This window comes from Pseudopipra pipra, chromosome 2 (assembly GCF_036250125.1).
Source record: "Pseudopipra pipra isolate bDixPip1 chromosome 2, bDixPip1.hap1, whole genome shotgun sequence".
Taxonomy (NCBI): Eukaryota; Metazoa; Chordata; class Aves; order Passeriformes; family Pipridae; genus Pseudopipra; species Pseudopipra pipra.
Genome location: NC_087550.1, coordinates 34,757,333 through 34,782,094, shown reverse-complemented (window position 1 = coordinate 34,782,094; position 24,762 = coordinate 34,757,333). Strand labels below are relative to the sequence as shown.

At 39.0% G+C, this 24,762-nt stretch overlaps 1 protein-coding gene across 35 annotated transcripts in view; it reads right to left on the bottom strand.

Annotated features, from left to right (window-relative positions):
- Positions 1–331: 331 nt before the first annotated feature.
- DLG2 (discs large MAGUK scaffold protein 2) overlaps positions 332–24,762 on the bottom strand; it is a 998,134-nt gene continuing 973,703 nt past the window's right edge. For 20 of the 35 annotated variants that reach the window (XM_064644938.1, XM_064644940.1, XM_064644941.1 and 17 more), the window contains 7 exons: positions 23,010–23,051; positions 14,221–14,271; positions 13,373–13,474; positions 12,241–12,413; positions 11,421–11,530; positions 7,082–7,173; positions 332–5,510 (listed from right to left, as the gene is read on the bottom strand). In XM_064644938.1, the coding sequence (XP_064501008.1) occupies positions 5,404–5,510; positions 7,082–7,173; positions 11,421–11,530; positions 12,241–12,413; positions 13,373–13,474; positions 14,221–14,271; positions 23,010–23,051 (677 nt within the window). In that variant the 3' untranslated portion in view covers positions 332–5,403. The remainder of the gene's footprint in view (positions 5,511–7,081; positions 7,174–11,420; positions 11,531–12,240; positions 12,414–13,372; positions 13,475–14,220; positions 14,272–23,009; positions 23,052–24,762) is intronic. The other 15 variants (XM_064644939.1, XM_064644944.1, XM_064644945.1 and 12 more) reach the window with 1 other exon arrangement.

Below are 24,762 nucleotides of genomic sequence, written 5' to 3'. Positions count from 1 at the left end.
AAAAGTACTGCAAGAAAGAAAAAAGTTACCATATTTTCAGTAATTTTTGAAACCACCACCCTAATTCCAGACTTGTGTCTGTCTTGTATGATAGATCTCATAATGTCTCAAGACAGTAAAAGCATAATATTTCTCTTTTACTATTCTGCTTCAAGGAAAAAAGACAAATTATGCCTTGTGAAGAATCCATTTGCTATAAAGTGTAAAAATGCTTTAATATTAATATTTTATAATAAAATTCATGACATATTTATAAACACTCTATCAAGCATTTACAACTGAACCACAGCTGAGAGCTTGGACTGGAATAAATAAGCAAGGACACAGCTAGTATGAAATATACAGCTCAGTTTTTATAATTGTGTGTGCTTTATTCTTTACACAAATGGAATGGATGCACAGAGTATTTACATATAACAGGAGTGTAAGCTGGACAGGGTGTTTTGTAAACTCCAGTTCAGATTCTGAGTACCCCACACTACAGCTAGACTGAGAAACATCCTGCTAAAGAGATGCGTGCCGGCCAGTGTGCCAGACAGAGCAGCTTGGTGAGTACAGGCTGCTACACTCAGAAATTCAAACTGGCCAATTCAAATTTAGGAGCACAAATCCAGAAATTAAAAGGTTGCTATCCCACTAAGAGCCAACAGTGTTGCCTTTTTTCCTTTATTTTTTTTTCCTTTTTTTAATGCTTTTTTTCCCCCAAAAAAATCTTGCCTGGGATGCTGGCTACCACTCATGCCCAGAAACACTGTTACATCAGGGAAAGTTGCCTGGGTCATAGGTCAGGGCTGTAAGCTGCTAATGTGGTATGAGAGATGATGGATCATCTCTCGTGCTCTTCACCTTAAAGACGGAGTCTCAAAAGGGCCAGTGAGGTGGTGGTTCCTATTGCTCTTGGTAAGATGTCAGTGGGGCTGCAGCATTCTGCAAATCCTTCTGCATGGGCTTTTTGTTCAGCAATTTCACAGCACCTACCTCAAAAGGATCTTGGTCCACGACTTGGCCCTTTGGGTGCTACAGTAAAATAAGCAGTAAACAATGAGGAAAGTGATGAGCTGCTGTTTAATCAGGTGGCCTTGGTGTTTTACAGTAATGCTAAAAAAAAATCAGTGTAATGAGGAGGATGGATGTTTAACCTCAGGTGGTATAAATGGGATGGACTCCACTGCAATTAGAGGAGTGACTGTGATTTACACCAGCTGATGCAGGCTAGCTATATCCTGTATAGATTTTAGTTATTATTTGCTGCTAGCTTTGATGTTGATTTGTGCCCAAGAATGGGAGCCTTTTTTTTATAATATAATGATGACCTCATTTTTATTTCTGAACTAATTGACAAGATGTCTGATTTTTAATGGAATAGGAAAAAAAGTTTATTTCACCAAGGCTTGGCTTGAGCACTTGAATGCAGTACACAGAGAACTGCATACATAACATGGCAGACAAAATATTCAAGAGGGAAAATACTGAGATTAAAAGCTGTGAAGGATAAAAGACCACTTTCTGTGAACACAGCAGATATTATGGCTTTAAAACTGCAGCTGAAAAAGAAGCTTGAGACTTTTTTCATGAACTCTATTTTTCCTACAAATATCCTCCTCTGTTGTCACTCACTGAGCCCTCTGGTCAGGTATACAATTTGAAAAAAAAATAAGAAAAGAAAAAAATTAATAAAATTTGACTGAGCAAGTAACAGTGAAGGAGTAATACCAAAAATTTCTCTGTAGAAAATTAATGTAAATAGGTAGGGGGATGTTGTATACCTAGGACACTGTTGCTGGCTCCTAGTGGTTATTCGCTCAGGTTCCACACTACTCTCCAGGATGAGGATTTGACATTTCAGTGCGATGGAGAGATTTTTATCCTTGATTTTCACAGGTTCCTAGGACCCTGTCCACACCAGAGCATCAAACCATGCTAGCTACAAACACAATTACATCACAGAATATTGATCTAGAAACAGCCTTAACTACCAAAGAAATTACAAAGCGCTAGCATGGACAGGGCACCTCTGTAGGAAGGGGGATTAAGCAAGAAAGAGGCTCTTTCACTGGTTGATGCTCAGACCCTAAGACCAGTGAAGAGTGCTGTTTCACTGAGCCCTGTTAGCAAGCTCTCAATGAGTCAGTGCATGGAAGATTTTTTTTTTTTTTTTGTGGCAAGGAAAAATAATTAGGTTGTAATATTGCACATCTGCAGAAAGCTAGCAAGATGTCATCATGATCATTCATGGGTGGACAAAAAGCGGTGATAATTTTGATTCTGCTTGGACCCTATGGTGCTACACACTGTGCCAGAACATGAGATATAGCACCAGGGGTGTGATCTGGCACTTTTCCTAAAGGGTCCAGCATCTGCATTTGTCTCATGTTTAGACGCTCCTAAGTCTTTTACATGGACAGAAAGGGAATTTGATTATGCTAAGCTGTGTTAGCACCAATATGGACTCAGGTGCCAATTGCTATGGGTTGTGAGTCTGGACTTTTTTTTTTGCACCAGATGTAATTTTGCATGAGTCTTATGTTTCTCTTCCTCCTCCCACTACCACCCAGTATGATCTGAACAGCTGCAATGCAAAAATGGACTGCAGCTCTGCGGATGCTGAAACATGAAACGCAAAACGTCAACGCACAAAACAAATGGGAGTACAAGTCCTAAGGGAAATAAGACCTCTCACTGCTTCTCGTGACAATTTGTTTTTAAATATATGTTTTATTTAAAAAAAAAAAAAAGAAGTGCAATGTCAACTCTAAATTGGAAGCACGAACAACAGACAGGGAAAAATAAATAATGTTACTACAGTAACCAAGGACTGATGGAAAAATTGATTGTACTCAGCCGTAGTGTTACTGTTCACCTTAAAGCACAGCACATGACAAAGCAAAACAGTTACTAGTAGGATAGTACCATAAAAGGCTGCATGCTGAACTAAGAAACAAAGAAGCAGATGTGATTGATTGCTTAAAACAGAGCTGAAAATTAGAATGAAGTTCCTGCTTTAGGATACTTGGTTTTTCAGGTCTGGTGGGCTATTTCCCAACCTGGGGCAATAGTACTTTGCCAGCATGGAAAAATTCATGGCTTCCAAAGATCTGGGGTCACTCTGTGGATTTCTGCAGAATTATCCAAAATCAAAGCATTCATTAATTTATATTTTGTAAAAAAAAAAAATAAAAAAAATGTTTCTAGCCCTTCTGATTACAAAGCTCTTCTGGAGACTTAACTGAAACCCTTGTTTAGAAATCTGCGCTGACCAGGCAAGAAAAATAGTAGTTAAAGAAGTGTGAACTTCTCAAAGTTACCATAGTTGGGCAGTAAGCTTAGGAGGCCCCCTCAGGGCCACTAAAATGCCCATATTTTTAACCCTGTCACTGCTGGTGGCTTTTGCAAACATCCAGCTCGTCACGCTGTCTGCGGAAGTTGGCTGGGTATACCTGTCAGCTCGACAGGGTGTAGAAATGTAAGCTTCAAATAGACAAGTAACAGAGGAGTCTATTTAGCATTTGCCCTTAAAACATCCTTAAGCGTTAGGGTTACTGTAGCCACCAGCTATAGGCATTGCACTCCTGCAGTGCAGCAGGCAGGAGTGTGGGTTTTACAGAGAACGTGGTCCAGCAGCAGCAAAGGCAATTCAGTTTACTGTCATAGCATTTTTGCAGTTGTCCCCTTGTGAGTCAGAGTGAAGAATGGCATCAGTATACAGAGGAAGGGCAGTGTGAAACAAGAAAGAAATATCTCCTTCTCCTTTTCCATGCACCCCAAACTGCAATTCCACAGACTTTCCCCAAATCCCTCACAAACTCCATTGCCTCAGTTTTTGCTTTTAAGACCCTTGTTGACTGTGAAATGAATGAAGATATAGGTTAGTTGGTGACCTGCCTGCAAAGAGAGGAAAGATCAAATACTTTTGTTATTTCCTTGAAAGAAACAGGAAAAATCGTAAAACATTTGGGAGCGAAGGGTGCCTCCCTCCCAAGAGAGACATTATTAACCAAATTTGAGCATTGACATTTTGCTTCTGAATAGTTGTCCATTTCAATTTAAAGATGCATTATCCTTTTGTGTTCAGAAAAGTCCTACAGGGCAGTCAGTTAAGGAGATCTTTCCACAGGAGTTCATCATGATTAAATAGAGGCAAGGAAGAGGATTAAATTGAAGGAAAAACAAAATGACAACTACAATTTAAGGAATTATCTTGCTCATAATTAACAATAGAGAATCTGTTATGGAAAAGGGATAATGCAACTTGATGGTCCTCTTTACATTTTACAGTCGCACAAGGGTGTAAATATTTAATCTTTCAATTAATTAATCTTTACAAAATATCTTCACAAAAACATTTTTACCTATAGAAATTAGTTTCTATACATCAATATATTTTTATTTTTATAAATTATTCCATCTTTAAGTGCCTTCTATCAATATAAATGATAAAATAGACAATCAAAAATTTTAAAGCTTTTCCCAGTTGTATCCCTCCTTGTCAACATAGGTGCTGTGAATCCTCATGTGTGTGTGTCCACATGGCAATGTATTTGTGTGCACGTGTGTGTGATGTGAAATGCTTCCATCCTCTCCCACACCCAAACATCATTAAAATAAACCATATTGTTATTAGTTTCTGATGTAATAGTGTTTTTAAAGGGGAAAAAAGAAATGCTTGACTTGGTTTCAGAAATCAAAAGATGTGCATAGTTACCAAAGTCGAGGTGTACCAACTACAAATATGCAATGACAAGCTTAGAATAGGACCCACCTCCCAGTCAAGTCACAGAGAGTCCTAACAGTGACCTCAGTAAGAAGTGGACCAAGTACTCTGAGCTTGATTTTGCAAGGTGCGTGTGGCCCTGATCTAGCAAAATTCTTAAGCCTGTGCTTAGCTTTGAGCACATGAATAGTCCTACTGGAATTGATGGAACTGAACAGAGAGGGAAGGATCGCAAGTGCCTCCAAGTCAATAGGCTACTCATGTGTAGGAATTGGGGTCGAGTGCTGAGCGCCTTGCAGGATCAAGCCCTATATGAGGTTCAAGAGCTGGGAACTTCTCTTTAAAGCAATCAAAACACTGAGCTCAGCCATCAAAATCGATCGAAATGTCCGCATGGGCACAGGAGGTGGCTAGCTCCCCTTGACAGAGGGTCTCTGTGTCAAAAGTTTATACCTACAACTGGTGCTCTGAGCACACAACAGATTTGCTTTATATGGTAGAAGTCTTTTTGTTCCTACCCTTTGACCCATCAGTGTCCTTCATGGCTTCAAACACTTTGTGTTGTACATTCATCAAAATTCACATTGACTGCAAAGAACATAAATGCAACAAAAACAGGAAAGCCTCCAAATAGTATATTATAGTTTTCTTCTAAATATTCTCCCGTCGTAATCAGAGGTGCAGTGGCTAATTTATAATTTTTCCTTTGAAGGAATCCAGATGAAAGGCCCAGATTGTTCTTCAATTACAAGTTTGCATTGATTATATATATCTTCTAAGCTATCTCCTTGGACAATAGCTGCAGTAGAGAAAACATATCAATACTTCTTTTAATTGATAGATACAGCATCCAGTGTCAGCAGATTTTCAGCAGATTCATAGATACCGACAGAATGAGAAGGAACTGGCATACTGTGATGTTGATTATGGAAAAGTCCTACCCCTGCAAATGGCAACTAAGTTCAAACCAATGGCACCTGCCCATGACAGAGACCCATCCCACTGCTTGTACTGGGAAGACTGAGCCAGGTTAATTCAGAGAACTAGCAGTTCTGTCCTAGGGCAGGGCAGCATGGTAGCTTCCCACTGTTGTAAGTCAAGACTTACATTTCAATTGATTTAGAAGCTACTAATGGTTATCCACAAATACCAGTCCCCTGAGGAGGAGCTTTCTAAACCTGCTCGAAGGAAATGCAGGTCTTAAAAGAGCAGGTCCTAAACCTTGCTTTTTTTCAGGTCAGGGAGAAGGTACCCTTCTCTTTCCCTCCTATGATCCATAGCTTGAGCTCTTGTCTTGAGCTAGTGAGGATTTCTCTGGTCTGTACAAATGCAATTATGCAACATTTTTTCTGACTTCATTAAAAGCAGTTTTGTGTCAGGGATGGAATCAAATTCATAGAATCATAGAATTGTGAAAGTTGGAAAAGACATTTAAGATCATTGAACACAACTGTCAACCTAGCAACCCACCATGATGTTCACCACTAAATCATGTCCTCAAGTGCCATAGTCACATGCTTTTTAAACACCAGGGATGGTGACTCCACCACTTCCCTGGACAGTCTTTTCTGACGTTTTACAACCTTTCCTGTGATTTTTTTTTTTTTTTCTAATAGGTAATCTAAGCCTCCTCGGGTACAACTTGAGGCCATTTCCTCATCCTTGTCACTTGTTATCTGGGAGAAGCCGATGCCCTGGCTACAACCTTCTTTCAAGTAGTTGTAGAGAGTGAGAAGGTCCCCCACGAGCCTCCTTTTCTCCAGGCTAAACACCCCCAGCTCTGTCAGCCACTCTTCAACAGCCTTGTGCTCCAGACTCTTCACCAGCTCCACTGCCTTCTCTGGACGTGCTCCAGGACCTCAATGTCTTTCTTATAGTGAGGGACCCAAAACTGAACACAGGATTCAAGGTGCAGCCTCACCAGTGCCCAGTATAGGGGAACGATGACTGCCCTGGTCCTGCTGGCCACACTATTGCTTGTACAGGCCCTTGGCCATCTTGGCCACCTGGGCACACTGCTGACTCAGCACTCCTTGGTCCTTTTCTTCTGGGCAGCTTTCCAGAAGCTCTGCCCCAAGCCTGTAGTGAGGCATGGGGCTGTTGTGACCCAAGTGCAGGACACAGCATTTCGCCTTCTCAAACATCATACAATTGGCCTTGGCATAGATATTCCTTTAGGACATCAAACCTTTGAGAAGTTGAATGCCTCAACTGCTCTGGAATTTCAAGGAGACAATAGTCTCAAACCAGAAATCCTTACTCTGGGCATGCTACACTGATAGGTACTCTAGCCCAGAGACAGACCTGATCAAGTTGTTTTGCAATAAAAGACTATATCTTAGGGAAAAAATGGCATTAATAAAAACATACCTGTGAAATATTCTCCAAATTCTTGTTCTAATTTAATTGCTCGATCATAGGTTTTCTTCGCTTGCTCCTCTGTAAGACGTTTATTCATTTCCCTAGAAACACAAAGGAAGTAATAAAAAAATTTGGATTCTTGACAGAACAGCTTTCCAAAAGACATGTTCAACTGAATCACAGATGGATTGAGATTGATACAAGAGTCAAACAGTAACATTCTTCCATCATTTCAGAGACAGTTTAGTGTTTTCAATTTAATTTCATTCTTATGTAGCACAAAACTACTTTTTCAAACTACTTTCCATTTCATATTTCTCCAGTAAATTTTTGTCTTGAGTTCATTGGCAAACAAAATATAAGGCCTGAATCTGGTAGCCACTAACTGAGATAGACTTGAGACATCAGGAACCTATAGGTAAGTTTGGTATCCAGCACATCCTATTGTCTGAGCACTCAGTACTCCTGCCTCCAGAGCTGAAGCTCCTTCAGAAACTCCTCTATCTCCCACATCCACCTGGCTGCCACAGCTGAATAATGTTGTACAGACTGCTTATTGGGTACCAATAATGTAAAAACATAAACAGCCAGTTACATTCTGATTTTCTTAGTGTTTTGTTATATGCTGGAGCATTTCTGTTTCAACAGAAGCATTATTTAATAACTTTAAGAAATGAGTTGTCTTGCCTGTACATGCTCAGCTTTTAATACGACTGTATACTTTCAATGATGAAGCTTGTACTTATTCACAGCCTTACACTTATATGCCTGCAGATGTCCAAAGTAATTGTCAATAATAAGTAGAGTTTGCCCATTCTAGCATTTTTTCACAGCATGGATTAATTTTTCTTGAAATGTGATGAAAATTTTCTGAGGCAACTAGGAAAGCAAGAGAAAGGAGCATCTTGTGTTCTACATAAATCTGACTTAATGCCTTGTACTGAATCATATGATTATGTGGTAATGGACTGCATACAATATGACATGGGTGATGCACGTAGGAAATTATGTGCAGTACAGTGCATAAAAAAATGATCTACGAAGGGTACAACAGTATGAACTTGCTACAACTAACTCCCACCTGGCTTCTGAAAAACACCCTGGAAGATGTCTAGGATGCAAAAATGTGTTTCTAGAAATGGCTTACTGCTGCCTACCTATATAACTAAGCATATAGCTGGGAACACTGCTTAGAACAATCTCTCCGGAAGTACTAAAGCAATGGAGAAAGCAGGTTTATAAAATGAAGGTAAGAAAGATTTCTTAAAAAATGTATGACAGTAATTTTAGGTTATATAGATAGGTTTAGCATTTGCCAATCTGTGTGTTGTCCTGCTAAATTTGTAATACTACTTTTTCTATTGAGTGGAAAGATTGCTATCCAATTGAGCTCAGGCGGACTTATCAGCTACACCTACTTGAACATCTCTTTAGGTGACTGAACCAAAACTCCGTCTTGAAGTGGGACATACCATTGCAAATTCTTAGCCAAACTTAACATTTTCATCTTAAGGACACTCAGATAATATTGTAGTGCTAACAACCTCCTCCTTCCAGATCTATTTCTGGCAAATTTCTAAGAAGACTTCCTCAGGATCTTTGAATTAGCAGAAGAGATAATACAAATGAAAATACAAACAAATGTTTATAATAGGAATTATTTTGAAATAAGTACAAATTTGCCTTACACATTCAGGTTATAGATTTGCCTGGAGTATAAAACTGTGCTAGTTGTATTCATGCCTCTGCCCATCCTGTGCCTTCAGAAGAAAAGGGAGGACCCTGATAACTATTTTTCATGATGAATTAAAAGTGCTGTCATACTGCAGTTCCTTTTATTTTTTTTATTTCCTAGTCGGGGACCTGCACAGCTCGTGAATTCAAAATAATCCTCCAGGCATATTTTCCATGGTTTTCCTCTTCTCCCAGTGAAGAGCTCATCCAGGTAGGCTTTTTCTCGCTTCTATTTCTCATCGCCCTGATCTCGACACTATCCTACTTGCTCTAGAGAGAGACCCTGATTGAAGGGTACCAACAAGGATGCCTTTGGGAGTAAACCAGGTGGAATTGTGTAGGGGTAGGGAGAGAGGAAGGGAGGAAGGAAGGGAGGGAGAGAGGGAGGGAGGGAGGAAGGGGTGATGGAGCAGTATTTTTACACCAATGGCCACGTGTTCTGATTGCTTTTACATCCAATAACCCCTTATAGTCTTCCATCACTGAGGTTGTAAGTGTTAGTAGGGTATTTCCAGAAAACCTGGAATAACCAAATTTCAAGTGAAGGAGCAAGCTTCATTTATGTTCCCTTCACTCTTCTTGCTTCCACTGTCAGATGGGTGCAAAAGAGCATATGCATAAATGAGAGTTAGACTACAACTTTATGTGATAATTTTGCTGAAAGAATAAACCTTTTCTTATTGTTTCTCTGCATCTTGTGATTAGAAACTTTTTGTCCTTTATGTTTTGACTTTGCTACTACATTAACTTTCAACTTATTTGTATGAACAAGAAAAGACCTACAAGACCATCAAGTCCAACCTTTGATTTATCACCACCTTGTCAACTAGACCATAGCACTGAGTGCCACATCCAGTTGTTTCTTGAAAAACACATTTGTTTTATTGCCTATTGCTTTGGTTCAACAACAGGATGATTGTCATAATATTTTGCATCTTCATAACACCATTCAGTCAATCTGTTCAATGATTTGCTGTTCTAACATTAAATCAATGAAGCCTTTATGTTATTGCCACTTTTCTGGTTCTGCCTGATGTATTTTTCAGAGTAAGGGCCTCTTTTATTTACTTTCTTTTTTTTCAATCCTTCCAGAGGCAATGCCAGAATTAAAAAAATAATGGAAATGTTTTATGAATGCAAAACATGTACATTAAAATCTATGTTAAAACAACCAATGCTGAAGGTAGGCTATCAGACAACCCTTCTTCTGTACAGTATCAAAATCTGAATACAATTGAATTGCAGGGCTCGAAGAAATGTCAGGAAGTCATCCAGTCCAAGATGGCTTTTGGTCAGGATGGGGCTACATAAATACCACATACTGTGCATCATTCCCTGTAATGTGACTGGACATTCAACAACCTCATTGCCAAAGGCAGGGCCAGGGAGAATGCACATTCACGGGATGGGTTGTTTCTCCAGCTCTGTGACCAATGTCTGTGGGCACAGAGTTACCATTACTAGACACAGATCTGTAACAGGAGGGTGGGTGCCTACATTTTACCTGTGAAACTCATATGTATGGCATTACCTGGCCTTTGCAGAGCCTTGGGCGAGGGGAAGGCGCAGAGGTCAAAATTTCATTCCTATCACAGCAAAGTAAGCTGATAGCTCTCTTTACGTTGAGTGTACATGGAAAACAACTTGATAACAATGTATTTTGTCCTAAGCTTTAATCGGTATGAGGATCAATTCCGTATTTCCTCCTCAGCCTTCTCTGTGTGACACTAGATAATGCTCATTCCTCCTCCACGAGCAGAATGGAACCAAGAACCAGGCCAGCACTACAGTTGAGGCCTCATCCATCCCCAGTAAAACAAAATAGCTGTCTATTGTGTCCTTACACAACACTGATATGAATATAGCCTACAGTGGCGGTTTCCTTTTTTGCAACCGTTAGCCATCCAATTCAAATTCCTGTGTAATCCACCCCAACTGCCAGATGCTTTTCTGCAGTGTACAGCTTAATTATTCCATTTGTACTCCTGCATTTAATTTTCTCCCCTTTGTGCTGAATTTTATCTTACTGATCTTATATTGAGTTTCAATCTTATCCTCCAAAGTTCATGTCACCTTGGTGAGCCTTGACAGCATGAAGTTGGTGCCTTTTCTTTCATTCTTTTGAGTGTTACATTTGCCCCTCTCCAGTCCCACAGCTCCTTGTCTATCCTCTTACAGGCCTTCAGGCAAATGAAGGGCTTTTATGAAGAAGCACGCACCTCAAACCTTGCACAGGTTTAACCCTCTGGTTTGTGCCCTTGACCAGACTCTACACTCCAGGAACACCCGAGGCTGGATGGGATAAGCCATGCTACTCGAGTCCTTGGTGGACTTGTTGCACAGGTTGGAGCAAGTATATCGAGCACTGGCAGGGAGTGCTTCATGGTCCAGCATGTAAGCACACATGTCCCAGTCTGAAAGGTTCAAAGGGAGTTCTGGCTTTGAACAATGGACAACAGTGGACGACAGGCTGTGAGGACAAGTCTACACTGTTCCCACTTTCCCTCATTATTACTAATTATAGAGAACAGGAAAAATGTAGACTCAAGACCTGTGTGGTGCCACTTGAGATTGTACCCTGAAAAACAAAACGCTTGAAGAAGTTCATACTCACATCAGAGGCTCCCATGATTTAGGCTTAATGAAGATAGCGATGGGATAGAGTTGTGCAACTTGTAGTCGTTTGATAGCATTTCCTGACACATCAAGTATACAGTGCTTGCCCTGTTGGAAGCAGATGAGGATGTGTTTATTTTTGCAGAGTTTCCTGCAGATCAGACAAAAGATAGGAAGCAATTCTGCGACGCAGTGCCCTGGAACAGGGCCATTACTGGCACACCAGGGAAAGGGGAAGGCCAGGGTATGTGTTTCACTACTTTATGTTCTTTCCTTTACTTTGGTGCTAATACAAAATATACACTGACCATATGGAAACAAACTTGGCTTTTATTTTTTCCTGGGAGGAAATTCGTAGGGGCAGGAGGATTTTCTTGAGATAAGGAAAATCAATTCATAAAGGTTAATATGATGTCTATGTTCTTACTGGTTAAATAAGTTCTTGTTTATGTTGAAGACTCTCCATGTTACCAGAGACAAATAATGTAATCTTTCTGTGGTTTGTTCTTTTGCCTCTATGAAAGTGAGTTAAGTTTATCTACCTATCTTACAGAAGGAAGAGAAAAGGCTGTTTTGGGGTGTACTTGAGGCACTGTATTAGAATCCTGAATCCATGGCACTACATCCAAGTACAGGAAGTGTCAAGGATGATGTAATTCAAAGCAGAGACTCCACTTGTGGAGTCATTATAAAGTCTATAAATATTAGGATGCCATTTTGCAGATATTTTATATTTTTGCCAGAGAATCATATCTGAGACACAATATGGAAACAAAGCAGATCATGTTGTATAGGCAATAAAACTAGTGTCAACCTACCCTTTCTGCCACAAATCTCACAGACTGGACACTGGTTCCATATAAATTATCATTGTACTGCCCAGCTTCTATAAATTTGTGCTCTTGGATATCTTTTTCCATTTGTTCTCTTGAAATGACAAAATGATAATCTCTCCCATCCACTTCATAGTCACGCTTTGGCCGTGTGGTATCTGCATGAAACAAAAGACGGAAGATAAAAAAAATCTGTAAAAACATTTAATGCAAAAAATGCAGCAATGAAGGCTTGCTCAGTGGGCAATGCTGGATCTGCTCTAAGGGGAGGCACTCCACATCTGAGAGTAGATTTTGGCTACTACAGATTGTTTTCAATGGAGTCATGACAATAAAGCTGTCTTTGTGTAATAATACCTTCTAATGTTTACCTCCAATCAATACAGGCTAAAATAAAATTAGGGTTTACCAGAATTCCACTTTTTTTTCAGCAGGATCACAAAAACCCGTCAAATATAAAATGCATTCCAGATTGTAAATCTGATGTTATCATGATGGTAAAATGAATCGTAATCTAATCAATTTAGCCTTATTTATAGACCTGATTCAGTTCTCACCTCTAGCAGTTTTAAGGTAACATATTTGCAGAGACAACAGTTTAAAATGAAGTACAACTGCAATCAGGGCCTGAAATAGATAGCAAGCTCTAATGATTCAAGTTATAAATACTCTGTTTAATTCAGAGTCTAACAATGCTTTCAAATTCAACAGTCTAGATCTCACACAATTCACAGATTATTCCGTATTTTATAGGTGGATGCTGTGCAATTGATCTGAACCATTTTACATTTTACCAGTATTTCAAACATATCTTATTTAAGAAACCATAGATGGATTGATTACTAAACTGAGTTAGTGTCTAGAAAGTTCCTTGTTTAAAAAAGGCCTAGAGCTTTTGAGACAATTCTTTTGAGAAATGTTTTCCAGACCTTCACAACCTTTTTTAAAATTTTATTTATTTGTTCCTTTCCCCTTTTCTGTGTGATGGAAAAATGGCCTTTGAGAAACTCAACTACATATGGTTTATGCATACTGTTTTCACAGAAATTTATTTAATGTGTAGCACCAAGGGATACAGTTCACTCAGCTGCAGAACTAGGAGTAAAATCATACTTACGTGGTACACATGATCCAAACTTGTCAGGGAATTCAGATATCAAATCATCGTTGATCCGATCTTTCATAGGACCCAGAATAATAACCGGCCTGGTGTAATTAACTGAACAACAAAAAGAAAGGCACATTTTGATGATCTTACTGGTAAATAATAAATAAATTTACCCAAATATGCACTAACCATAGTTTTTGTTTTCATATATGAAGTAAAAACTTAGGTGCACATTTTATTGATGAATATTTTATTTATTGACATGAATAAGGAAATGGAACTAGTACCATTGCAGAGCTCTGTGATGATCCATGTGCAAGGTCAAATGATTACGTAGAAGCATATATATTTGCTATCGCTCAAGAATGCCACTCCCAAATACTTGCAGATGGACTCTTCCATGAGCCATGGAAAGGTTGTTGTAGCGTTTCTTTCTCCTGTAGTTATATGAGTGCATTCCCCATTAAATCGGGTGAGTGCACTCCCAGTTTCAGTTGCCTTCCCATGGGTTCATCTACACTGGGTAGTGGCACATATCATGAAAAGCAAAATAACAAAGACCTTCCATATAACAATATTGCAGTAAATCTAGAAAATCTGCATCAATATTTTGTAGATTGATTAACGTATGTATTAGTAAAGCCCACGAGAGCATACTGGAGAGAGTCCTGGGAGTGCTAGGAAGTGGGAGCTTTCAAGGAAGATCCTAATATAATTTTTTTCATATGCGATAGGCTGAGTGTCCAAGAAAAAGAAGCCACAGAGAATCTGTGACTGGCACAGCAAGGCTCTACTGGCCCCCAAACTGTGAAATGAAATATATAAGGAACACTGGTAGAAAAGCAGATGAAACTTACTTTCCTGTCTTGTGACTGGTTCATAAGAAAGAATGCAGTCTTCTTGGCCTCCTGATGAGAAAAGAAAGAGGAGAGATTGAAGCTGACAAGAAATACATGGAGTACTTAAACTTGATAAAATGCTTCACATGGAGACAGACTGAGACAGACACGTCTCTCTGATAAGCCTTTCACCTGAACCATTCCAAAGCTCATCATAACTTCCAGGTGTAGAGAATGACTTTTTCCTTCCCCTCCCTCCCCTTCCAAGTCTTTCAATTCTCTTTACTGAAGTTGGGCTTTTTCAATGATGGGCAACAAGGCTTTATTTATTGATTTGATAGCAAGGCTGTTTACAAGGATAGTGCAGAAATTTAAGATGCAATTCTTTCTCTTGTCTTATTGTTAAGGCTCTAACATGTTGCTGTTGAGCAAAGCCAAAGGCTACCTAGATGGAACACTTTTTACCCATATGTATAAACATAAATACATTTTGGTTGACTGTTCTTCTGTGCATAGCCTCTACAGTTTAGTTCATCCACAGCCTAACATCTAGCTACAAGCTATTTTCTGACACTTCTCCCTTCCCTGAATACAAATCACAGACTCAAAGAATGGTTGGAGTTGAAATGGACCTCTGGAGATCACCTAGTCCAATTGCCCCTGCTAAAGAAGGTTCAGCTAGAACAGGTTGTACAGCATCATGTCTAGGCAGGTTTTGAATACCTTCAGAGAAGGTCTCACAGCATCATATTTTACACGCTTATCCTCCCTCTGCCCCTGTTAGGACAGTGCTGTTTCCTCATGGTGATGTTTAGGGAACTAAAGCAGGTAAATTTGCCATGAGAAACAAATGACATTACATGGGCTACAATTTGGGTGCAGGTGTGCAGTTCCTGAAAGAGAGTGCAGGAGGAGAGGGAAGAGGATTCTTCACCTAATGCATGAATAATTCCTGCACATTTCTTTTTCTGGGTCACTGCCACATACTTGAGGGTTCTGGTAGCTTCTAAATATGATTTAGACTTAGCAAAGTTTAAAACGATGATTTTACTTTTACTCAGTTCAGGGTTTGTCTTGGAGAAGATCCACAGATAGGATTTTGCAACTAATTTAGATATTCCAGAAGAAAAAGTATCATAACATACACCAGTGCTTTGTAAAATAGACAGGGTTGCCCTCATTTCATCTGCTTGCATGCACATGAGCCTGTGTTACATTATCCCTGCCAGACCAAAGTGTGCACATACAGGGGAACAGCGCTACCTGATGCCTGATGGAAACATATGTAGGGTCTAGAGGTGGGTACACCTCACACTGAAGTAGTCTGACTGGTGTCTGAGTCACTATTGAGGCTCCACCAACTATATTAAAAAGCTTTGTGTTGGATGCAATGCCTAGCTCCCAAGAAGGTATAAAACTTTTTGCGGTTTAATCTTAAGCTGACTCCCACACCATGAGTCTAATATATTGATGGATATCATTTTTTGTGGTGTATTATCTAGGCAGCTGTGACAAATGTATAAGAAAGTAAAAGTAAAAATAATGTTCTAATTGAGGACGATAATTGGAAAATCAAAGAAAAAACTGTACTGATGTGTTAGGAGAGAGGGAAAACTGACAGTTGACATAGGACGAACTCCAGCCCAGCAATGGTGCTGAAGTAGCAAAGGAGAGAACACAACTTTTAATAAAAGGAAGAGATTAGACAGCTTTTGAGGAAAAGGTCACATAACATGAGTAGTGTGAATAATGGATTTTCTTCTCTATTTGCATATGTTTGATATTGTAATCACTTAACTTTGGGTTTTTGTAAAGTTAAAATAATATGATTATTGTTACACTAGTTTTCATGCATCAGATGTATTATTTTCCCTTAAGTTTCTCTGGAAATTTTAGGGGTGATGTAAAAGTCAGGATGTCCCATTCCACTGGAGATTTAATGATTCACTCTCCAGGTTTGGTGAGGGTGCTCCTGCATTGCCTTCCCTCCATCCCACAGGAGCCAAGGCTATATTTTCTGACAACCTGAGAAAGTCAGTCTTGGGGTGGGTGATGAAGCCATTATGGACCAGTTGTGTGGAGGGGAGCCTGTTTGTATGAATACAATCCTAAAGTTTAAAAAACTTGTTTTAATGGATATTTCAGCTAATTTCAGCAACATGAGGCATGAGTGCTTGTGTCTGAGCTAGTCCTTAGGTACCCTTTGGAGCCAGTGGCTACCTACAAATAGGAAAGGGCCTATTCTAAGACATGAGTCCTCTGACCTGTTTTAGATGTCTACTGTGTGATGAGAGAAAAAGTCAGAAGGGTGTGTTTGTCTCCATTGTCCCATAAAAACATGTCAGATGCAGACACCTACATTTAAATAGCAGAATCTCATTGGAGTGACACTGTTAATAGCAACTGAAGGAAAATAGACAATCGCTCTGACACTACTGTTCAAAATTCTATTTTTTTTTAAACTGTAAACTAATATTTGGCTTTGGCACAGCTTTATAACCAGCACTGATAAGCCAGCACAGATTTTACCTTCTCTTTTGCCCAGTCTCTGGCAGACATGTCTACATGCTAAAGTTGTTGGCACATCCACACTGTCAGTAGGGAGAGAAACTAGCCTGTTGTTTTACAGAAATCTTGTAAACTTGTGACCATATTGAAAGCAAAGAAAAATTCTTCAGCCCACTCAAACTGTGCTGAAGTTTAAGCCATTGGGAAGGGTTGCATCAAGTAAGGAGAAATTTTGAGGCTGACTGTGATAGACAGGGACTTAAAGACAGACATCTTCCTGAGGTAAGCCTCTTCAGTCTCAAGTTCCAGACTCAACATGGAGTGCAAGTATGGGGGAAAGCTGTACTGTTTCCACTATTTTTCTTTTCTGGGAAAAGGACTCAGGAGCTCAAATTTGTAAGTGAATAAAATGCTGCCAAGTGCTGTCCAGAAAAAACCCTGTAGGTCCTCAGAGGCTACTATGCATTTTAGCTGTACCAGATAGCACTTTTTAATGATCTCTACTCAGTCAGTACTTTATGGTTTTGAATCAGTCCATAAAGTATTAAACATAGTGAAGAGCTCTAGAGTCAATCAATAATCGGATTGCTATAACCTTGTGATGGCTTTGAGGTGTGAGACACAGTATGAAATCCATCAGGACACAGGCTCTTATTTATCATTTGCCTAAGCTTCATTTACCACCCACATTAATGGCTTAATTAGCACAGGTTAGCTGTATTGGTCTAGGAAATCTTTGTGACATTTAACACATAAAACACAAAGAGGAAAAAGCAAAAGACCTTTCTATAGGATTTTGGCAGGATCCCTTGCTTTCAGTAAAATGCCATCAAGTCAAAAAGAAGAAGAAAAGAAAAAAATTAAGAAAAGAGAAGAAAGAAAAAGGAAACTTTCCTAAATATTTATGAGTTAAATTATTAGAGGGCTTTCACTTTCCAAGGACTGCTCCCTGCTTCCCTTTGTTCTTGGTTTGCCTGTTGGTGATTTCTCATGCTTGGGAAGAGAAGAATAACCTGGAGTTTGTTATAACTTATAGCTTCTATGAAATGGGCAGAGAGGTCCTGCACAAGCAGGTAAGGACTACTAATTTCAAGTTTTTCAAGGGATTTTATAGGGTTTCAGATGGGTATACCTGAAAGGGCCTCTGTTTTTCCTTTCTGATTAGATGCCAGAGAGTCTGAGAAAGACTCAAAATCAGTTTCAGTGTAGACCAGTTTCATGTAACCCATAAAAAGGCCCCATTTCCTATTGTCTTGGCACAGCATCCAGAGCTTCAACAGTGCTGGTGTTACTGCACACATCATTTGGGTAATGGCCTAGGAGAGCTGCTGTGAGCTACCATGGTGCAGCCACCATGTACACAAATGTCCTTCCTCATCAAGTACCTTATCTAGTGGGAATCCAGGGGTTTTGGCATCCTAATAATGTCTGCAAATGAAAAACTCTGTAAAGGGATCTAAGGAGGTGACTAACAGAAAAGTAGTACTAGGGAAGCCAGTGAGACATTATTTATGATTTTAGAAAAATCAAAGAGAATTTTTGGGTTCATTAAAATTTATGGACTAATGGTGGTGGTTACCATCAATACACATAGAAAATACTCATAGATGAGCCAAATTAATTTAATTTTTGAGCTCTTGCCTGAATTTTGTTCAGCTGGATCTAAAATCAAAGAAGGATTATTTTTCTGTCACTATTCATTTAGATTTTGGGCTAATGTCTGAATTACCTGAATTGTATTTGCAAGATCTTGGAGAAATCAATTTCTTGCTCTGTTTCATCTGCACTGGACAGTCAATATCCCAGCCTCTATTTGGTTCAATATCCCTTTCCTGTACCTCTGTTTGTATGAATAAACAAGATTTTTGGAAATATATTGCTAGCTAGGAAAGGCTGGAAATCCAATATATAAAAAGATCATCATAGTCTGAGAATGAACTTATGACTGAAAAGTCATCTATGGGCACTATATGTTTAAGATCAATATAGCTTTGTGGGTATAAAATGAGACTTCAATACTTGTGCCAATTTGAGTATACTTGAATAACTTCATAATTCTGGGAAGCCAATATAAGTGTCCTTATTAATCAGTAGCCTAGCATAATAATCAGGACTACTTCAACCTTGTTCTGAGTCTTCAGATCTCATCAGAAGATTGACTTACTGATTTGCTGACAGAGAGTAAAAATTTTTGTTTCTAACATTTTTTGTTATTTTTGACTTTTAGTTATGTATTACCTCTCTAGGTAATTGGTGCAATCACAGCCAGTTATACAATTAGGCTAAATAGATGCAGTAATGTGCATGTAATTTTGACGACAGCTGTAAGAACCTTTACTGACCTAAGAGTGTTACAACACATCTGCAGGAGAGAAACTTGAAATTCATGGCCATTATGAAAATAAGTCTCACAAAATAAAAACTGATGAGCCCAAGGTAAAAAATGTGTCCTTATAAGCTTGATTTGAAAAAGAAATCACAAAATTTTAAGTTGCAGAGCTCAAAATAAACTTTTAATCATGGCTTGATTAACTGGTTCAAGGATAAGTAAAAATTGGCTGTATGTGTCCTTATAAGAAAAAGTAAAACTTCTTGATAGACCAGAACTTCATATACCACTCTTCAAACTTGGTTTTACTTTTGAGAACAGGAACAAATAAACTAACACAGTTATAGACTTCATAATAGCATGGCCCTGTGATTCAGCAGCAGCTGTGTGGGAACTCAGTCTCTTTAAGATAAGCCAGCATTTGTTCCTGGCTCAAAAATACTTTTTTTATTTATAAAGGGTCAGATTCTACTCTCAAATGTTTCTGCAGTTCCCCCTGAAGTTAATGGAGCTCATGGTTATCTGTTGGGCTAAAGAAAATCCCACTGTTGGCTCCAACTCTTTTGTTCACAACAAACCCAGTGTTGAGGGCACTGGCAGAAGAAATCTGGTTTACTTTCTGCAACAGCCTTGTTGCTAAGAAAGGGACAAAGAATTTTCTCTTGAAACTACATAAGAGGACTTTGAATAATATTATTATTACAAAATAAAAAATATCTGAGTTCTGTCAAAAATGTTTTTTTTTTAACCCTAGAGACAAAAGCAATCCTTTTAGCCAAATAGTCAAATTTTTAAGCAATATGTTTTTCTAAAAAACTATGAACGCATGAGAATATCTCCTAGAAAAAGCCCAGTTGATTTGTAACCCCCCTATTAATCACTGTCCAGGTCACAGCCTGGATATCTCTCAGAAGCCTTTAACATTCCTGGTTTGGAATGGTTCTAGGAATGATCAAGTAGTATAGGTTTTGACACTAGCTACTTTTCACTAAGTGCTCACCATGAGAAGCAAAAGTTAGAGAAATGTTAAAACAATTGCCAGAGATCCACTAGAAAAAATGCAGAACACCTCTCTCTGGACTCCAACCGGCCTGTTTTTACAGAGACAAATATGAAGGTCTGCAGGAAAACACCCAGCTGTTACCAGTCATTTCTTACCAATACACTTTTTCTTTGAGCTGGCCAAGGGGTGAATTGCTGATTTCATAGAACCATAGAATTATTTAGTTTGGAAAGGACAAATCCAACTCTGCCAAGCCCCACTAAAAGCTGACCCTGAGTACATCTTTTAAATCCCTCTAGAGATGGTGACTTAACCACATCGATGGGCATCCTACTCCAATGTTCAATAACCCTTTCAGTAGAGAAATTTTGTCTACTATCCAATCTAAACCTTTCCTGGTGCAACTTGAGGCCATTTCCTCTTCCTGTTACTTGTTACTTTGGAGAAGAGACTGGCTTCACTTCACTACAACCTCTTTTCAGATGCTACTCATAACATTTGTCCCCAAACCCTTCTCCAGCTTCACTGCCCTTCTGTGGACATGCTCCAGCATGTCAGTGTCTTTCTCAGAGCAAGGGGCCCAGAGCAGAACACAGGATCTGAGAGTGGCCTCACCAGTGCTGAGTGCTGGGGGACAATCACTTCCCCTTGTCCTGCTGGCCACACTATTGCTGATATATGCCAGGATGCCACTGGCCTTCTTGGCCACCTGGGCACACTGCGGGCTCATATTCAGCCACTGTTGACCAGCACCCTCTTAAGTCCTTTTCTGCCAGGCACCTTTCCAGCCACTCTACCCCAACTTCCCACAGTTCAGGAAGCAGTGGTGCAGGCAACCTCTTTCCTCTTGCTCATTTGCTGGGGAAACAGAATAAAAAAGGGGCATGGGGACAGGCTCACAAAATCATGCAAACCCCTTGATTCCTCCAGTTTTCTATTTCTATGCTGCCCATGAATTTTCCATCTTCACTTTTTTTCTCCTCTCATTTCACCAGTGCACAGACTGAGGGCTAGATGAGTTTGCAAGTGAACACACATGGTGTCCTCGTGAAACAACTTGTAGTGCCTCACCTTGAACACACAGATTCTCCTCCAGGTGACACCACATCACAGTAAAGAACAACTTTGCAATGTGGCACACACCCATGAATCCTTAGCAAATAAAATCAGGCCCTTTGGGCACCAGGTCCTGCATTTTTATTGTTATGCCACTTTCACTTGACATAATCTAAGATTGGCTTCCTCTGCTTCTAAATGGCATATCTGTCTCCACCAGGCAGCAGTTGTTGGACATAGCAGCAGTGTGTGGGGAGATCCAGCCAGCAGAATTTAAACTGGATGCTGCTGGGGTGAGACAGGATCTTGTCCAGGTACAAACCACTCTAGAAGGAGAGTGACTGCCATGGGTAGTTGTTACTCCAACACTGCTTTTCCTTCCAAGTATCTATGTCCCAGCTAACTTTCCCAAACCATTTCTAGTACCTTTCTTGCATCTGAAAACGTACACTTTGTTTTAAGTTATTACACATCCAGTGAAGAACTGGCTACCTGTCCTGTCTTATGATGAAATTTGGCAACTAGGTTTTGCGGACATGCCCAAAATAATTGACTGCAACTGGGCTCTCCAATTAAGTCTGCTGTTTGGACAGTTCATTAGCCTAGATTATCCTCTGGGCTTTCACCCTGAAATTTACAGACCTGGATGAGATTTGACTCATGCAAACTTTTGAAAATTTAACCTTTTGACTCATTCCTGATTTAAAGTCATTCTGGAAAGAGCATCTTATATTTCAAACATAAAATCCCCCTCTCCTCCTAAGCAGAGGATACATTAAAAATAAAATGGTTTAGAATTGGATCTTGGCAATTCAAGAATGTCTACTGTTTTCTTGTGACTCTGGCAATTGCTTTCCAAGGAAACCTTTGCAATACAAGAGAATACAAACTAATTTACCATTTCTGAACAGCATAAGGTTAGCTGTTTTACTGAAACAAACCAGTGTTTATCAATAGAGCTCAACTGCTATGCCTTATATCAAGACTAGTAAATATTAGGTATGATACCGTTGATTACCTGAATGTATGTGGGTGCTTGGCACAAGTGCTGAGTGACTGGTGGAAAACTTGATTTGTTAAGCAAATGGCTTGAAAAAATGAAACAACTGGCTGATTTTGCAAGCAATCTGTCATTTTAGTTACCTTTTATTACATTTCTTGTAATTTATTTAATGACTTGTTTTTTTCTGCTTTTCAGAACTTCCAGAAAAATAGCTATATTGGTTAAATTTATGGGCATTACAAAGAATTACCGAGAACATACAATCTGCTTCTTGGTTATATGATCCTGTGGAGTCTGTAAATCCAATCAAACCAGGTTGCAGGGTTGGGATCTCCACCTACAGGGTATCAGTGACATTCAGTGGCAGTGCCTAAGCAGTGAAAGTCTATCTTACTGTTTTTTTAAGACTCCAGTATGCATTATGAAATCTATACTGTCAAAACTACAGGCTCAACGAAAATTCTGGTACTTCTTCTTAGCCCTTCATAGAGGCATGCAGAAATGAAAGTGAAAATTGTGACCTTGTAAATCTTCCTTTTGCAGATTTGACTACAGCTATGGAATAATTTTACTCTTAAAAGATCAACAAGAAAATTCCCCCTCCCCACTGAAGTAGACCTTTGTCACTAAACTAAATAATCCTGACTTTCATAAGCTACCCAAAGCCAGGTTTAGTTTTACATCCCAGGATGCATCACAAATAACAACCTTTCTCCCTTCTCTTATAACAGTTGCTAGTTTTCTTTTACAGCTTTGTACTCAAGATATGGTTATAAATTTGAATTCCAAGCCATTTGCTCCATCTTTTTAACAATAACAAAAGAGTAGCAAGGAGAGAAACAAAATAAAAGAAACAAACAAAACAAGCAATGCAAAGTAAAAGGACTCTAATGAAAGCAGTAACTTACTGTAGCTACTTTCACTATCGCTGGCATTAGAAGAAACATGTTCTGCAAGAACAGTACAGCAAATTAAAGAACATAACCAAGCCCACAGCACAGCAGAAACTTAAAAGAACTGCCACAGTCATGCAAAGGTTGTTATGCAGAGAGGAAATAAAAACTGTGCAGTGACATCACCTGAAAATGCTCAGATAATTTACAGAGGTAAAATGAAAGCTTTGTCTCTTGTGGCATTTCAGAAAGAGACTATATGTATTAGCTAGTGATATGTGTCATGGCAAGGCTATGTCTTTTCCTGATGAGACAGTAAATGGTATCTCTTGATAATTTCATTTCAATGTATGCTATAGTCAACCTGCATCTCACTGGATGTCTTGAGTAATTTAATAAAATCTGAGTGTCTGCTCATATTATTCTGCACCATCAGTAATGTGCATCATTAATCATTATTAATGCATTGGAACTATTCCTGCTAAACTTCTGTATCCATCTTTAATCACTGTGCATTATCCCGAAGGGTTAACAAATTACCATGAAAGTTGTTTTTATATCAAATATAGTAACTGTATCTATTTTATCCCGTCCAATTAAAAAAAAAAAAAGAAAAAAGAAAAAAGAAGACAAATTCAATGACAAAAGTAAGAAAAAAGACATGGAAGAAGTCTTTTTCCAGTCATTGTCTAGCCTCAGAATCTGAATTGGAGTATTAAAACCTTTACTAGACCAGTCTGGATAGGTGAACAGGACTATAAGAACTATCATAATGGGTCAGTTTTGTGGTTTGTCAAGTCAGGTGTCATGTTTCTATTATCATACTCCTGAAAGGAAGTGCAATCTATATTATGTAATGTTGCTATTCCAAAATTGTGTCAGCAGACTATTTATGGTCAGTAACACCATGCTATATGATCTCCACGAGTTCTGCAGGACCATATTCAACAGTGGTTTTAATAGTATGTCTGGTAGAAATACTGATTACTTTGCATCTGAAAGATCACTCGACAGTTGAAACTTTTCAGCTGGTCCCCAGGACATTTAGAAGCCAACGGCATAATGGTTATAAAGTTGGGAGCACCCTGAGTTAATGAGAAAGACAGGAACAGCGCCAAGACCGCCTATTCTCTGGAAGGTGCTGCATTTCCCCCACGTACCAATTTAATAGATTAGAGTTCATAGATTGGGAATGATGGGGCTCCTGGAGCAGCAGGAATGAGAGAGGATGATATCTTATAAAAACATTAATGGAAAACCTTGATCTTGGGCCTAGGAAGAAGGTTCAAAAAGTTAAACTTAGATTTTGAAGAAAAGAGCATATTGACTTTTGGGCGTTTCATAGCAAATTAACAAGTTTTATCTCAAGCTAACATGTATACGGGACCCTGAAGAACTTTATTAAAAAAGAACAAATACCCTTCATAGTAAGAACTGTCATTAAAAAACATATCTGAGTTGAAAATTAATAAAATTTGAATGGGTGGGAATGTCTATTGGTGTGTCACTAATTGAAAACTAGGTGCGATATTAATAGAGGAAACAGAGCCTTAAATAATACTTCTGTGCTGCTTTGTCCCATATCAATTTGCAGAATTTAGTTACCTTTTAAATAGTTGAATGTTATGAAGATTTGTCTTTGTAGGGACACAAATAATCAGGAGGGCTATCAGATCCGAAGTATTTTAATTTTCTCTAGCAGGAAAGGATCTGCATTTGTTGCTAATGAGCCATTATGACACTTAAATGACCCCAGAATGGTTAAAAT